Source organism: Balaenoptera physalus (genome assembly GCF_965194825.1).
Source record: "Balaenoptera physalus genome assembly, chromosome: X".
In the NCBI taxonomy this organism is placed as follows: Eukaryota; Metazoa; Chordata; class Mammalia; order Artiodactyla; family Balaenopteridae; genus Balaenoptera; species Balaenoptera physalus.
The window spans coordinates 89,824,408-89,842,312 of record NC_138903.1 but is presented as its reverse complement, the minus strand read 5'-3'; the positions used below and the strand labels follow the sequence as shown (position 1 = coordinate 89,842,312).

At 37.2% G+C, this 17,905-nt stretch overlaps 1 protein-coding gene across 4 annotated transcripts in view; it reads right to left on the bottom strand.

Moving 5' to 3' along the window:
* The window catches only part of CENPI (centromere protein I), a 77,012-nt gene that overhangs the window by 38,240 nt on the left and 20,867 nt on the right, over positions 1 to 17,905 (bottom strand). For all 4 annotated transcript variants that reach the window (XM_082447568.1, XM_082447569.1, XM_082447570.1 and 1 more), the window contains 12 exons: positions 16,408 to 16,497; positions 15,942 to 16,064; positions 15,539 to 15,706; positions 15,269 to 15,389; positions 14,042 to 14,133; positions 12,087 to 12,204; positions 11,939 to 12,003; positions 8,018 to 8,112; positions 4,997 to 5,132; positions 3,982 to 4,106; positions 2,916 to 2,964; positions 2,568 to 2,786 (listed from right to left, as the gene is read on the bottom strand). In XM_082447568.1, coding sequence (XP_082303694.1) covers positions 2,568 to 2,786; positions 2,916 to 2,964; positions 3,982 to 4,106; positions 4,997 to 5,132; positions 8,018 to 8,112; positions 11,939 to 12,003; positions 12,087 to 12,204; positions 14,042 to 14,133; positions 15,269 to 15,389; positions 15,539 to 15,706; positions 15,942 to 16,064; positions 16,408 to 16,497 — 1,401 coding nt within the window. The remainder of the gene's footprint in view (positions 1 to 2,567; positions 2,787 to 2,915; positions 2,965 to 3,981; positions 4,107 to 4,996; positions 5,133 to 8,017; positions 8,113 to 11,938; positions 12,004 to 12,086; positions 12,205 to 14,041; positions 14,134 to 15,268; positions 15,390 to 15,538; positions 15,707 to 15,941; positions 16,065 to 16,407; positions 16,498 to 17,905) is intronic.

The window sequence follows — 17,905 nt, the reverse complement described above, 5'->3', positions numbered from 1 at the left end:
AATATCTGAATAGACCTATAAAAAGAAAAGAGGTTGAATAGTAATTTAAAACCTTTCCATTAAAAAAAGCCCATGGGGGCTTCCCTGGTGGCGCAGTGGTTGAGAATCTGCCTGCCAATGCAGGGGACACGGGTTCGAGCCCTGGTCTGGGAAGATCCCACGTGCCGCAGAGCAACTGGGCCCGTGAGCCACAATTACTGAGCCTGCGCGTCTGAAGCCTGTGCTCCGCAACAAGAGAGGCCGCGATAGTGAGAGGTCCGCGCACCGTGATGAAGAGTGGCCCCCGCTTGCCACAACTAGAGAAAGCACTCACACAGAAACGAAGACCCAACACAGCCATAAATAAATAAATAAATAAATAAAATTTTAAAAAAAGATAGTTCTAAAAATAGAACTAGCATACGACCCAGCAATCCCCCTACTGGGCATATACCCTGAGAAAACCATAATTCAAAAAGAGACATGCACCACAATGTTCATTGCAGCACTATTTACAATAGCCAGGACATGGAGGCAACCTAAGTGTCCATCGACCGATGAATGGATAAAGAAGATGTGGCACATATATACCATGGAATATTACTCAGTCATAAAAAGAAACGAAATTGAGTTATTTGTAGTGAGGTGGATGGACCTAGAGTCTGTCATACAGAGTGAAGTAAGTCAGAAAGAGAAAAACAAATACCGTATGCTAACACATATATATGGAATCTAAAAAAAAAAAAATGGTTCTGAAGAACCTAGGGGCAAGACAGGAATAAAGATGCAGACGTTGACTGACATGTATACACTGATGTGTATAAAATTGATGACTAATAACGACCTGCTGTATAAAAAAATAAATAAAATAAAATTTAAAAATTCAAAAAAAAGAAAAAAAAGACGCAGACGTAGAGAATGGACTTGAGGACACGGGGAGGGGGAAGGGTAAGCTGGGACGAAGTGAGAGAGTGGCATAGACATATATACACTACCAAATGTAAAGTAGATAGCTAGTGGGAAGCAGCCACATAGCACAGGGAGATCAGCTCAGTGTTTTGTGACCACCTAGAGGGGTGGGATAGGGAGGGTGAGAGGGAGACGCAAGAGGGAGGAGATATGGGGATGTATGTATGTGTATAGCTGATTCACTTTGTTATAAAGCAGAAACTAACACACCATTGTATAGCAGTTATACTCCAATAAACATGTTAAAAAAAAAAAAAAGCAGATCCTGGATATCACCCCAGTTAGTAAATCAAAATGTCAGGGTGGAAGCAATCAAGGATGTATACTTTGGAAAAGCAGCCCGGGTACTTACGCTGCTGAGTCAGGGTAGAATCCCTGCTCAAGCCCTATAATTCTGCTTAAATTCCTCAAACATAGCATGCTCTAACATAGGGGTCCACAAACCACATCCAGTCCAATGCCTGTTTCTGTAAATAAACTGTTTATGCCCGTTTGTTTACTCATTGTCTATAGCCACTTTCATGCTACAACAGCAAGGTTGAGTAATCTTGACAGAGACCATGTGGCCTGCAAAGCCTGAAATATTTACAGTCTGGCCCTCCACAGAAAAAGTTTGCTGTCCCCTGTTCTAGCTTTGCACTTTTCCTCAAATACTGCTCCTGTCTTGACAAGCTCATACTCATCCTTCAAAACTCCAATTAGCATCACTTCTGTAAAGCCTGAAGTGGCTTTACAGAAGCCCCCCTGTATATTTTTTCATCATTCTCTGTACTTTCCCTATATTATTCATTATTCGTTATTGTAAGATGTCTGTTTAATGACTGCCTCCCTGACTAGATTCCAAGCTCTATGAGGGCAGTACTCAGATGCGTCTTGTTCACCACAGTGCCTGGTTCTTACATGAATATATTAAACATTTACTCAATGAATATCTCCCCCGTTCTATACACTTTTTTCATTTTGTTAGATTTCTCAATGTTCCAGTCTGTTCAGGGAATTCTGAATCCAGATTCTATCAGTGTATTTGTAATCCCATCCTGTTGTGTCATCCACACATATGATATGCACACCATTTGAGTTCTCTGAGTCACTGATAATGTTGAAAATGACAGGGCTGGTGTAAAGTCCTGAGAAGACCCCCTTGCTTACATACTGATATCAACCCATTAAATCAGCAGTCTTTGGCTAAGACTCCAACTCTAATTATAACATCATCTAGCCTACATTTTCCATCTTGCCTAGAAGGATTTTACTAAAGCTTCAACTTCGCTGTACCCTTTTCTTACCTGGCACCACCTCTACCCAGGTAGAACTGAACTAATATTCACTCTCCCATCTTTCTCACAATTGTATCTCTTCTCACTTCACCTAACTGTATTGCAGTAATGTTCACAAATTTGTCTCTGCCACAAGCCCAAGCTCTTTGTAGGTAGAAACTAATTACTTAAGTTAACTTTGAATCCCCAGAGCCTAGCACAATGCCCAAAAGTTAGCTGATACTCAAAAAGTATGACTGAACACATGTCTTGCAATTCAGACACGCTAAATTTATTGCATTTCCTATTTCTGCCATCATAGTATTCCTATAGAAAATCCAAAGATCATTTAAATACTCTTACCTGTAGCAGAAAGAAAACAGCATAACTCAAAAGAGCAGGATGATGGACTAAATTTAAACTGTTTTTGTACTCTGCTACTGAAGCTTTTTCTAAGACTTCGGGGTCAATATATAATCCTTTCTGGAAGGGTTTGGATGTCCACAGGCAACCAACCATGGCTGTCAAATAGTGATTAAATTCTTGATAGGTCTTGCTGCTGAAGCTGAACTCTGATTTTGTCTATTGGGAAAGAAAAAAAATTGTCATTATCACCTATTCTCCCTTTCCTTCTTATTCCCAACAGATCATATATCTCTACACTCAATTTTTAAACAATGGTGATTTAAAACAGAGATTCATCATCCATACCTTTTGTACCAACTCATTTTTCTTTGCAGCAGTCAAATTTTTACGATACCTAAAGACAGAACGAAGAGAACTTTTACCATTAAATGCCTTTGATATGTAAACATAAACAAAAGTTTACATTTTAAATGTAAATATATGCACATACACAAATATCCAGCTGTCTATTTAAGTTTTTTTTTCCTTTTGTGGTACATTTTCCTCAAAGAATAAAAATTAATAGAGGCTCAAATATTGAGTTATACATTTAGGATAAGTACTTGTAAATTTAAGATATGCATTTAAGATATGACTCTGTAAATTATACTTCAATAAAAAAGAAAGGAAATGCTTTTAATGTTTCACTGTTAAAAATTAATAGAGGCTCAAAAGCAGTCACTGATACAAAACATATTACAAAACATATTTTCCTAATGTGGAAAAAAAAGGTGCAGTAGAAAGGATAAAGGGAAAACTGAGAGATGTAATCTTTTCTTGCCTGAGAACTATTCTAAGTAGCTTTTCAACATTTTAACCTTGGCATAGTCTCATAAGTTACGCCAAAAGGGTCTACACTTATGGGCTAAAAAGAGCAATTTCAGTCCATAAGTGAAAAAATTAGAAGAGATCAGAAATAATACTTACAGTTTCATATAATTGGTAATAGCTCCCCTTATCTCCCAGAAAATGTTCTTTTTACCAGAGAAGCTATGTAGACTTAAACCAGTTGTCAGTAAATGACTAATTTTTCTTTGAGACACAGCAATGAGAATTAACAATGCTGAGTGCAGCGGTACCACTGCACAAAAGATCCTTAACTGTGAATTCTTTTAATCCATATCCCCCACAGTGACAGTTTAAAAACACAGTTAAAATAGTCCCATGTTGGAAGGTCATTCCCGAAAGAAAGCCATGTTTCCTATTTCCAAAGGTCCTGGCAGAAAATGGATAACAATTTTATTGTATTTAATATTTCACTGTATTATATACAATAAACTTATTGTAGTATATTTACAAATTATTGTATAGCTGGAAAATGAAGATGGAATTATGATGTATTAACTCATAAAATGGTAAAAAGGCTTTGTACCTGTCCATAATGTAACAGAGCTGGTTCAGAATACTGGAATCCAGGCTGAGGAGTGCGGGATAGAAGACCCCAGGAGGAAACAACACCACCAATGGAAGGTTATAATTTATATATATGTCACACACCTTTTGGGAAGAATGACAAGACCAGTATATAAATTATTCCTCAGAACTTCTCAACCAACTTCACCCAAAGAATCACCACTAGAGAATAAGCAATAATATAACATCAGGTTTGGGCCTGCCTGATTCATAAATAGAATACGTAGCCACAACCTGCTTAAAAATGTACCTCACCAAACAGCAACCTTACAATAGAGGATTATTTCTGCAAGGTAGTTATTAAAATCTTTTATTTTTTTCTGGGGAGAGATCTTAGAGTTAGGGAGAAAGGGGAAGGGAGCATTTCTTTCTTCTTAAGTCCTATAAATACTGAATTATCATATTAGTTAGCTGTCAACCTGGAAAACAAAGGAGCATGCTTCCAAGCAAATATAACACAAGACAACTAGGTATCAATGAAGGGAAGAAGCCAGGAAAACTGAGATTAGTGGGTACTTCCTAGATAATAGTTCTGTCTAGGTTGAATACTATAAAACAATAGAAGAGGACCAGAATCATAGGTACTGGGAGATAAGGCAGTTGAAAGGTGGGGGTGGAGAGCTAAAGAAATAAAAGGTATTTTTGTTTTTTTCCCAGGGGTTGGAAATGTACAATGGATGAGCAAAAAGTGATACTAAAGACAGACTTCTGTCTAGGGCCAGCATTATTCAGGGGAATGTCTATTAAAGTGGTACCTGGACTTCAAAAAAAGCATTTGCTTTTTCCACTTTGTTTATGAATGTCAATTATTCAGGCCAGAATACAATCATTAACTTCAAAATACATAGCTTATCTCAAGTATGCTAATAAGGTCATAGCCCAACTTAATAGTTGTGCATAAAATTTAAACAATAGACTAGTAAAGCAGACAGCCATCACAAAAATCTAAGTAGGGAAAATGGGATGTATACTACCTTCTCATAGAAATCCAAAATAAAGTGCAGCAAGAAAGTACTGTTGTTTTCCAAGCGCATTGCAGTAGTGGACAGCCACCCTACATAGTGAATCAGTTTAGACACAGAGTTCATGGATCCACCTAAAGTTGTCTCTCTGCAATAAGAAACCAAGATCCATATTAGCAAAAGTCCTCACATTTTCCAAGCTAAAGCTGGATTAAATATACAGCAGAAAGTCGGTGGGAATTTCAGAAAACGATCAGTGCTCCAATGTATAATTCACATTTTTTTTAAACCACAGTGATTAATCATAAAACTATACAGCCCTCTAGGGAACCATTAAGATCAATTCATAGAACATCCCTGAGCAACCATTCTACTAGTAAATACCAGAGAAAGAAAGGATTAAGCTCCAGACTTTAGATAATATCACCTATGTCCAGGGACCATAGCAGCCAGCAAATTAGTTTCTAAGTACACAAATCCAAACCCAGTTTTGCCTGAATTCCTGAACTAAAATGCTGTTAAAAATATTTTCACTTATTTAACTGGAATTCAATTCTAAAACTGAATGAGTAAAATTTTTGGCATCTTTCATTCTTCTAGTAAAAACCAGACCTACATATTTTATATTCTTCCCAAATCAATGAACCATGTGTCTTTAAATTACACATGGGTATAATTAGTTCAATCCATCCATCTCCCCACCCCTCTCCTTCAATCCACTGTTGAGTGGATTAGGAAAAGACTGGGAAATGTGATTTCATAGCTTTACCCTCAGATCTAGGTAGCCAACAATGGTTATGCACAAGGAAAAAGGAATAGCATATAGTCTTAGAGTCTGAGATGATGATAACTCTACCATTACCCACCACCATGATGATTCAGTGCCAGAGCAAGCAGGGAAAGATTAAGAGACCGTTCAAATAGGTGGGCATACATACAGTCAGCCCATCACTTGCAAAACTGTACTTCATGATTTCTGGCAGCACCTGACAAAATGTGTCTGAAATAATTTGTACAATGATGATTGCTCAGGTAGCATCTTTGAAAGTGTTTCTCCACAGGACACTACTGGCATTTTGGATGACACAATTCGCCATTCAGGACTGCCTCCTACTCCCCCACCCACTACAGAACGTTTAGCACCTCTGGCTCCTACCTACTAAAAGATGTTAGCACCCTCTTCCCAGTCACTGTGCCAACCAAAAATGCCCCCTGGAGAGCCACTGCTGAGAATTGTTTCCCACCCTTCTCTCCTTGTGATCTACAACTACAATTTACTCCCTCTTTGACAGTCATATGGCATATGGTCATATGATGGAGACATAGCATTACACTCATATCTCCAAGATAGAAAAATTATTGAGAACTTAAGAGCTATATTATATAATGCCAAGTAGTATTATGACAAGCAAAGTTACCTACAATTACCTACAATTATTTATTTGTTTTTAGAAAGCAGAGCCCCTTTGTAAATGCCCTCTCAAAGTTTATGACACTAATTAAAAAGGATCCTAGGATTTTTAGAAAGAAAATATAGAAATTATAAAGCACCTGTATTAGGGTGCCTAAGACTTACACTGCAAATTGGCCAAAGATTATAAATGCAAACATACTACTCTTAATAGAATTGAGGTGTTTGAAGAGGTTAACTGTTCAAATGGAATTTCTTTATGATAGTGGTTCTCAAACTTTAGCTTGCACCAAAATTATGGAAGCATTTGTTAAAACACAGATTTCTGGGCTCTACCTCCAGAGTTTACTTCAGTAGGTCTAGGGTAGTACCTGAGAATTTGTATCTCTACAAGACCCCCGGTGATGCTGATGCTGCTGGTCCAGGGACCACACTTTGAGAAGCACGGCTTTACAAGATACTTTCACTACTCACTAATGCTCCATTTCCTTCTAAAAGTGATCAGACATACACGATATATGGTAGTACTGCAATAATGAATACGAAGAATTAAAAAGTTTCCAGGCAACTCCCAAGAAGCTTCTATTCTCCTAACAAAGTAGGAGACAACTATAGGGAAAAGAACATATAGAAAAATAGATCTGGGCTAATCTAACTAAGCCAACCACCAGCTACTTGCAGTTGGAGCTAAGGGATCCTTATCTTATAAAGTAAGAATGTGACTGATAATACAGGGAATTTGAACATCCATTAGATATTTGAACATATTAAGAACTATTAACTTTTTAGGTGTTATACTGGTATCATCTTTCAACAGCTGAAATGATGTCTGGGTTTTGCTTAAAAAATATCTAGTACAAAGGAGGAGGAAAGTGAGGGGTGTTATAGATGAAAAAAAGTTAACCATGAGTTGATAACTGCTGAAGCCAGGTGATGCGTACATAAGGGTAACAATTGTACTATTTTCTCTACTTTTGAGTATGTTTGTAATTTTCTATAATATAAAAAACATTAATGTTAAAAAAGAATACAGGAGAAGCAAAAGACTCTAGGTAGAAAGAGTGAAAAACACCTGATCAGGCAGTTCCTTGAAATTCAGTCAGGCTTTTACTTTCACTTTGAGGTTTCACATTTAACAGTAATGAACATAATGGAAATTCAGGGCTCTTTTTTAATTACAAAGTGAAAATAAATTAACATATATAAGCAAAATACATCAGAGAAACATAAAAAAAAATCTGTACAGCAAAATTACAGATCTTCCTAGCCATCATCAAAATTGACTTCACATATAAGCAAGAATACATTTTATAAAATGAGCTAAACTGAATGGAAGTCAAAGTTGCAAGTTCCAACGTCAGCTGGCCAATGTTTTGCTATATTAACTCTTGCAAGTGACTCAGAGGCTTGGGGGTTGCTTTCTGACTTATAGAATAAAACTTGAAGAATTAACCTTCCTCACAGGATTGTGGGGAAGAGTGAAAAGTAACAAAAAACATTTTTTTTAGATAAGTACAATTAAGCATTTGCATGAAGCAATTAGGTTTTATGCCACACTATTAATCCATATGCAAACAGTTTTGTAGAGATCAACTCTTATGGAGGGTTATAAGATAACTCACAGAGGACTGTTCATCACAGATTTCATGTGGATGTCCATAGAAAGCCACAACAGCCAATTCTGCAGTAGCTCTTTCAGACACTGAAGAACACTACACTGTGGACACAAAACAAAAAAATCATCAGACATACCATAGTGCTGAGAACTAACAGACTAAACCAGAGGCTTAGAGGTGGAAGGGACTGTGGAGATAACCACATTCAATTCAGAACCCAATAGCTGCTGCTCCAACCTAATTGGTCGCCAAGAGACAGATTAATGCAAGTACAAGTTTATTTTACCATTTTCTCTACAAGCCTGCCCCCAGCTTATCAGTGAGGAACAGACTCTTGTCTCTCTAAATTACATTCATTCATAACATATATTACATCACTCACCCCTTATTAGCTCCCCTCAGAGATCCTTTGAAGTTGCTACAGATAGGAGTTTGCCACCCTTTCCGCCTTGTGTCTACAACTGCAATTTACTCTTTTTGTTGGTCATAAAATTTATCTTCTGTGATTGTGGAAAACAAACAATCCTATAGTTTTTCCTTTGTCAGGCCTTGCCTTGATTTCCCAGGGACTCATTCATATACAAAAAATATTGTCTTGAAATAAGTGTGCCTGGAACACTTATAAGGATAAATCATAATATCTATAAATTTGAAAGCAATCCATACCATCCTAAAACCTAACACAGGAAACCTTTCTTTTTTTTTTTTTAAACATCTTTATTGGAGTATAATTGCTTTACATTGTTGTGTTAGTTTCTGCTGTATAACAAAGTGAGTCAGCTATACGTATACCTATATCCCCATATCCTCTCCCTCTTGAGCCTCCCTCCCACCCTCCCTATCCCACCCCTCTAGGTGGCCACAAAGCACCGAGCTGATCTCCCTGTGCTATGCGGCTGCTTCCCACTAGCTAGCTATTTTACATTTGGTAGTGTATATATGTCTATTGCACTCTCTCACCCTGTCACGTCTTACCCCTCCCCCTCCCCATATCCTCAAGTCCATTCTCTAGTAGGTCTGTGTCTTTATTCCCATCTCGCCACTAGGTTCTTCATGACCTTTATTTTCCCTTAGATTCCATATATATGTGTTAGCATACTGTATTTGTTTTTCTCTTTCTGACTTACTTCACTCTGTATGACAGACTCTAACTCCATCCACCTCACTACAAATACCTCCATTTCATTTCTTTTTACGGCTGAGTAAAACCTTTCTTAAATATCCTTAATAAATGATGGTCTAGATACTATTTATATTTGAGTATCTCCAGTGATAGAATGCTTACTGCTACTTCATAGCACAGTTCAATTAATATTTTTTTAGGGACTTCCCTGGTGGCGCAGTGGTTAAGAATCCACCTGCCAATGCAGGGGACACGGGTTCGATCCCTGGTCCAGGAAGATCCCACATGCCGCAGGGCAGCTAAGCCCGTGTGCCACAACTACGGAGCCTGCGCTCTAGAGCCCGCAAACCACAACTACTGAGCCCACATGCTGCAACTACTGAATGAAGCCTGCACGCCTAGAGCCCGTGCTCCTCAACAAAAGAAGCCACCACAATGAGAAGCCCGCGCACCGCGATGAAGAGTAGCCCCAGCTCGCCGCAACTAGAGAAAGCCCACGTGCAGCAACGAACACCCAACACAGCCAAAAATAGATAAATAAATTAATTAATTTAAAAAATATCTCTTTTTTTTTAAGAAATTGACATCTCACATTCAGGTTATAAATATGTTCAAGTTGAAAGCAACCTTAGAATCACCTAAAACAATCTTCTATTTTGGTGTCAATTTAACACTTGAAAAGATATTCGATATTACTATGACATATTCAGAAAATCTCCACTCACCTACTCTACCCCATCCAGCCTCCACATTAAAGGAAGGCATGAGATTCTTAGGTTTATGAGAAGGGGGCATGGGCTTAAAAAAAAATGGTTGAGAAGCACAGCTCTACACTCCTAAGTTATGGTCTCCAACTTCATCTGGGCCCTTAATGAAGCTCAATAATCCTTTTACTATATTTCTCTTCAATTAGCTGTCTCTCTCTCCCATTCTTTTTAATGGCGAAGCACATAACACCGTCTTGAAGTCCCCTACTCAATTCTGTCCTCTACAATGCACTTCCTATTTTGAGAAATTTAACATTTTTAGGCACAAGTATTTCAATTTCTTGCTCTTTCTTCAAACTGTACAAATATATCTACATGTCCACCTATCTCTACGTCCTCGTCCCCAATCTTAGAGAATAAGTAGTACCTCCCAACCTCTTACCACCCATTCAAGCAAATCCCTCTACCTAGTCTTAAACCAATACCTTCATGCTTTTTCTGAAACCCTGCACTGTCAATTATCCCTCATCTTTCCCCCATTTTCAACCTCTCCCTCTTGTCATCTGGCTCCTTGCATCCTATCTATAAACATGTGCAGGTTTTTCTCACTCTGGGGACAAAGAAGATTACAACCTTCCCTTGATTCAAAGTCCCACTACAGCTATCTCTCTCTCTCTCTCTCTCTACCTCTTCTTTTTAGCCAAACTTTTGGAAACACAGTCAATACTCATTGTCTTGTCTTCATTTCTCATCAACTCCTCAACCTCCACAATTTGGTTTTTACCCCCACACTCCACTGAACCTGCTCACAAAGGTAGCCAAGACCTCTGTATTATCAATTCCAAAAGAAACTTTTTTTTGGTCCATATCTTTCTGGACCCTCTTGGGATATGTAGCAACATTATCCCTTCACTCCTTCTTGATAGCCTGTATTCTCTGTTTCTTTGGCACTACTGTTCTCCTGGTTCTTTTCATACCTCTTGAAAAGGTTCCTTCATAGACACCTCCTTTTCAGTGAGAATTAAACAGTGAGCATTCCCTTGATTTCTGTCTTTGGCCTACTGTCTGTTTCCCTTCCTCTCCCCACCCCCCACTCTCAAATATAAATATATGCATGTGTGTATAAACGTATATATACTTATTAGGCTGGAACATATGAAACTGCCAATTGTCAAACATCTTTGACCTATTAGGTTAAACCTATTCATATGGTTTAACCTAATATTTACAGATAAATAGCGCTCTAGATTGGTGGAATAAGAGAAGAAATAAAGAATAACTGAATTAGAAGATCGGAAGAGAATCACAGAAAGTTGCAAAATGAAGTCTCTGAAAATGTGTTATCTGGGAGAAGCAGTGTGTATTGTCACATGAATGACATGACATGGTAAGGTAGAAAGTTACAAATAATATAAATAAACCTTGAATCGCAGTTAATGTGACAGGTAATTATAAAGTACCACTTGATTATGACAAACACTAACCAGGACAATATATTTCTCCTGTAAATGTGGCGAACAGTAAGTGATTTAAGGTGAAAAAAAGTTATAAAAGAAACATTACTTATATTGTCACTCTTTTCGAATAGGAATAACCATTCTATAAGAAAGTGGCTCTCAAACTTAGTCTGGAAGCCACAGTGGTCTTTTTTTGGAGCACACCGCAAAATAGTAACAACTTTTAATTTTATTATATAAGGTTGGAACAATTTTATTAGCAGAAAATGACTATATTATAACACATAATGGGTGCTCAATATACATTTGAGAAATGAATAAGTGCATCTACAAAATTATCAACCACAACAATCAAACTAAGTATGCTTAAGTTATTTCCCAGTTTGTTTTTATTAATACTCATTTGCCACCTGTTCATTCACTTTGTCATCTGTTACAGTTCAGGAAAATTACATGTAACAAAACCTTAAAAACAGAAGATTCTACACATTAACTGTGATTTGAATGATGCAGCACCTCAAGTCCAGGTCCAAGCAACTCCTGTTACAAAACACTGCTATAGTGTGGGTTTGAAACTGTGTACCACCAGCCACAGACTAATATTTCCTATTGAATCTAAGCAAGACAATTTTTTTTTTACCTTGAAATAAATAGTTGATGTAAAGAAGAGCCGTGATAGATGGTCAAAAAGAAGTGGTTTCACCTCTAAAAATAATAAAAAAAGTTATTCAATCCTTTTAATTAATATTACATTGAATTAAATGACTCCAAATTTTCATGATACATACCAGAGAAGCTACTAAAAGGAATCCAGCTCACAAGTTGAAGGAACTGTGATCGACAACAGAAGCCATCCCAGAGAGGAAGGCTCTTATATAGGAATGCTTCACAGGAATAAAACCCCTCCTGTAACACAAGTTGATAGTAAAACCTTGCATGGAACTCTTCAGCCGTAATTACTCTTGAAACAACCAGTTTACTTTGTGCTATAGTTGTTTTACCCTTAGACTAATTTTTTTGTCATAAATGTAATTAAAAGCCTTGGATTAGGTGCCAGACTTTCTCATAAAAAGGATCAGATGATTAATATTTGGATACATTACCATCTTTATCAACATAGTTTTCAAACACCATAAAACTTTACCAATTGGAAAGAAGGTAAGAAGTCAAGTTATGGAATATTTTTAAAGATAAATGACACTGTATTATTTTGGAGTACATGACAGTCAATAGAGTGCATACAATGTTGTATAATAAGGCTGGAATTTCATTAGGGGCCATAGACCAAACCCAAACTCTGGGCAGCCCCATCTGGAGAGGCCTGAATGTCTAGGCTGCCTCTGTTTTTATCAGAGTGAAGATCCAGGGTTTTCCCTTTTAACTTTGTCGTCCTGAGCCTTAAATAGTGGCGTGCACCAAGACTCTATTCTGGACCTTCTTTTCATGACATGAATTCTCTGGACAATCGCATCTATAACATAGCTAAAACCACCACCTATATCATGAGGAGTCCTAAATTTCTGCATCTCTAGCCCAAATCTCATTCCTGAGCTCTAGACTCATTATCTAACTGCCTACTGGACCTCTTAGATATCCCACAGGCATCTTTCAAATCAAATATATCTTTCCTTCCTACCCTGCTTTTCTTATATTCCCATCATCATCCTCCCAAGCAGGAAATCTAAAAAATCAACCTAAATTCATCCTTTTATCCTCACCACCGTTATCCACACCCAACTTCTAATTCAATGGTTTCACACCAAATCCTTAAGATTTATTCAACAAACATTTATTGAGAATCTCTTTTGTATCAGGTACCAAGTTGAACACCCATACATGAAGAAAAGTTAGACATTGTTCCCACCTGTCCAGAGCTCATGTGTGGAAAAACAGATGCTGAAAGTACCACGATACAGGCAAACACAGAGAGCTAAGGAAGCACGTAGAACAAACATCTAACCCAGACTGAGTAAAGGCTTCTTGATGGTGCTGATACCTGAGTGGCAGCTTAAAAGTACAACTCAGGGTTACCCAGGCCAAATAATTAATTGGCTGGAACATATTCGACAATCAAAAAAATGTTTGTTGATTATAAGGACACAAGTAGTAACCCTATGAGATTTATCTTACTGGCTAATTCAATTAATTTAATGTATTCAATTACATCTTCAGTTTGTTCTCTTAAATTATAGACCTTTCTCTCTTTTTTGGGGGGGATGGGGGGCTCACGGGATTTTAGTTCCCCGACCAGGGATTGAACCCAGGCCCTCGGCAGTGAGAGCGCTGGAGTCCTAACCACTGGACAGCTAGGGAATTCCCTAGACCTTTCTCTCTTATTTGCATAATTTAACAAATTCTTTCTTCAAATCCAACAGTACAAAGATAAACGACAGTGCAACTTGGCTCTATTTATAATGAATTTTGAATTGAATAGATATTGTTTACAAAAGATGTCAAGCACTAAAGAAAAGGTTTTTAATGGATATCTAAATGAATTAAGAAGTGGTGGGACTTCCCTGGTAGTCCAGTGGCTAAGACTCCATGCTCCCAATGCAGGGGGCCTGGGTTCGATCCCTGGTCAGGGAACTAGATCCTACATGCCTCAACTAAGAGTTCGCATGCTACAACTAAAGATCCTGCATGCCACAACTAAGACCCAGCACAGCCCAATAAATAAATAAATTAATAAATAAAATTTTTTTTTTAAAGTGGTGAAGTGTGTAGGAAACAAGCAGAATCTTACTTGTAAGAAGCATTCTGCCTTGAGGATAGTGTCCAGGAAGTTGGTAAATTCTTTTCCATGTTCATAATTATTCACCTTGTACCAAATACATTCTAGAACAAAAATATTAAACATAAGGCTCCGGTTGTACAACAGTAAAAACTACACAAAACATAACCACCACAACTCTAAAGTGACAAATAAATGACAAATATAAACAAGCTATCTGTCTCATACATCCTAGCCAACTCACACTGGAGACTATAATATATATGTGGAAGTGATAGTGTGATGTTTCTCAAGAACTTGGTAATATAGGGGGAAAGCTTACAGTGAAAAAATAAACTAGTAAATGTCACATATAATGAATGTGATTAGCTTTATGCCACACAGTAATCCAAAAGACTGTAAGTGTATGAATTAAAAGTTTGAGAATGCCTAAACTTCACTTAGGGTGAGCTGGGGGTAATCTAAGGGTGGCAGAACTTTAGTTAGTGGAAATCTAACAAACTGTATCATATCCTATGTAAAGAAAGACTGAGTAGGAAAAGGAGAGTTATCCTGGAACCGACTAAAACTGACCTTAAACACTTGAAGAGTCGGGATTTACTTATCCAGGAAAGAAATAATCTGGTGAACTCAATACTATGTTTAGAGAAATCGACCTCCTTGGAGGAATGAAATGATCAGGCTTTACTATGGCCTGGATGAAAAACTCCCTCACTGCCTTTTCCTTCAGTTCTATAATTAAGAAACTTTCTGATGACTAATGTGGTCCCCATATACATTGATAGCAGAGAGGAGCTATTCTAGTCGGCAAACATGAACATTTTGGTCACCAGAAAGAATTACTTCTATTATGAAATAAAAAGTTGACATTCTGGCTTACACAACAGTCTCTGAGTTTGGTTAGCATTAATCTGATGGTTCTGGGGGCTTAACAGCAAGTTTCTGAACATACAAAGATGAAGAGGCCTTGGACTGTGACAGTCATCAAAGTGGAGCCACCCAGTGAGTTTTGGTGGCCATCCAGCAGTGTTTCCTTAACAATACACCTCCTTTCTTACTACCCCTTAAAATTACAGCAACAGCAGCATTCAGGCTCTGAATACATGATTACCGGAAAAATAATTACAGCATATGAAGGCTCCTCCTGTCTAGAAGTTGGCACCCTTTTAAAAGAAACCCATTTGTAAACCATCTTATTCCTTCTTCATTCATCTAACACTTCTAAGTATAAATTTTTACCTTCTTGTAATGTTTGACTCAACCAGTGATAGAGCCTCAGTAAGACTGACTCATCTCTGACACAGTTAATATAGTGTAGTAGCAGAGAGTTGTTCAGCACTGCGCCCATCTGAGAAGGCAGCTGCAAAGACAGAACAATCGGTCAACTGTAAGTATATAAAAAGGAGATCAGAGCAACAAGGAAATCATCAGATAGGAAATATATAACAAAAATAAAGGCCATGAAGATCAAATGGAAAATGCAAATAAGCACACGGTCCAGTCACATACCTCTAAGCAATGGATGTTCTGTAAGAGTTGAGGGAAGCTTTTAAGCTGTTCCAGTGGAAATGATCCATTGCTACTGAAATAATCAGAAAGATTCATCCCCTTGTTCCCACTTTCTTTACTGTAGTTACGGGAATTTAGCACTGGTATAACTGAGTGAGAATTCCATTTCTAAAAAAGAAAGATAATAAAACAATCTATCAATGGACTAAGCAGATTACAAACTGTAAGTGTAAAAGCACTTGTTAAGGTGGTTTAATGAATGGAGTCTGAATATAGTTTGCATAGAATACTGGGTAATTAAAATGTACTTAAATATCTATAATCTCTTCCAACATCTGAATGGTTATTGTTTGAATTTAATAAAAGAAGACTGTGCAAGTCACTTGGGGTTTTAGATACTTACTCTTTTTACAGGATGGACATTAGCTAACATCAACTTTAGAGGTTCTGGAGGAAGTCCCTGATTCCTTTGCCTCACAGCAAGTAGAGCTGTCTTCCACAGATTCTCTGAATTCTTAAAATAGATCTATAAATTTGAATGTAAAGTACATGAGAGGAGGTATCCATAAGTTGGAGCAGCATAAAACCTAAAACTCTTCATTAATTCAAAGTATATTGATTATGAAATGTTTTACACCCATGCAAATCCATTTAAGTTTTTTTTCTAATCAGGAATCTATTACATTGAATGGAATACATTGAATGGAATCAAAACGAAGTGCTAATCCCTAAAAAAACTCAGAAACAGTGCCACAATATTAGATCTTAAAACAGTATGCTATAAACATTTTAGTCCAAATCTATAAATTAACTTACTCAAAACAACATATTTCTATCTCGATATGACTTACTGCTCCTTAATCCCTTACCTTCTTCCTCATAGGCAAAGATACAGAAATCAAAGTAGGAACAAAGAATTTATATAGTGACAACAAAGCCTGGAGATGAGGCTGCATTCCCTGAAATAAAATAAGAGTTTTCAATTTTCAATTCTGTGGCCAGTAAGAAAAAAAAAAGTAACAATAAAATAAAAAGATTAAACATATATTCAGACCCTAATTTTATTATGTGATATAGCTATAGGAAGATGCTATAGAAAATCAAGGAATAGAAACTCAAACATTTAAATCAACTATCATAAAGCAACCCTCGCCAACTTGCCATCTTCTCTTTTATGACCTTTTTCCAGATTTTACTTCTTCCTTATATTTTCTCTCTTCTTCTCTGCCCGTGCTTTAGGCTTACCAGTCACATCTGCTAGCATGGCTTACTCTCACTAGTATAATACTCAGGACTCTAAGTTTACTCATTCTTGATTTAGACAGGAAGGTGGAAGGACAAAAAGGGAAGCCAAGAAAACAGAGCAAAGGAAATATTAATACCTTAGCATCATGATTCTTGGAAAATTCACTAGGATATCTAACAATTGGTATGCAGAAGTCAAACAGCTTGATATAACTGAAAAAGTCTTTACAAAAACATTAATTTTATGACAGAAGTCCTTACTGCTGGATACCTGTGTTTGATATATCTAGCTATCCAGAGGAAGAATACCACTAAAATTCCAAGGAAGAAACCAAACTGTTTTATTATATTACTATTTTGTTGAATCAAATACTATACAAAATAAGGAAGGCAGAAAATGGGGATTAGAAATACAGTATTCCTATTTTATAATAGCTTCCTGAAATTAAATTTATGATAACAAAACCAAAATGACCCAGGCTATCTATGCTGAAATATCTTCTGATCTCTGTACTCATTATCAATTAGTATCAGAGTGTTTGCTTTGAGTTGGAATGTTTTTGAAAGAGCAAATATTTAGGAGTGGAGAGACCTTTAGAACTTATTGTCTAGTTAACTAAACCTATCTTTATTGTTAAAAAGTTAACACTTTCTTAAAAGAAAGAGAGAGAGAGACTTCTAGTTAAACATGGCATACTGAACATACATGTTTAATTCTGGGTCCTCATAACACCCCACTAAAAAGTAAAGGAATGGAAAAAGGCATAAAGCACAAGTTCAAAGAGAACAAGAAGGCAGACAATAGCACATGTGAGGTCTCAACAAGATTTCGGAACCTCAAATGAAGATGGACAAACAATAACCAACTTGGCAGAACAGAGAAAATGAAAGCTAAGGCAGCAACAGAAAAAGCCTCAAAAGCAGCAGATTCATGCTTGAGAACTCCCAGAAAGGCTCAGGAATTTGAGGGATCAGATACCTCTGAAAAGTGGAGGTGCAAGAGGGCTGAAAAACAGAAGGACTGGTTGAAAGCCTACATAAGAAGCAGTTAGAACCCCAAATTCCTTCACTACACTGGCAAACATCAGGGTTTTACTCACTGAAGATAAAAGATGAACTCAT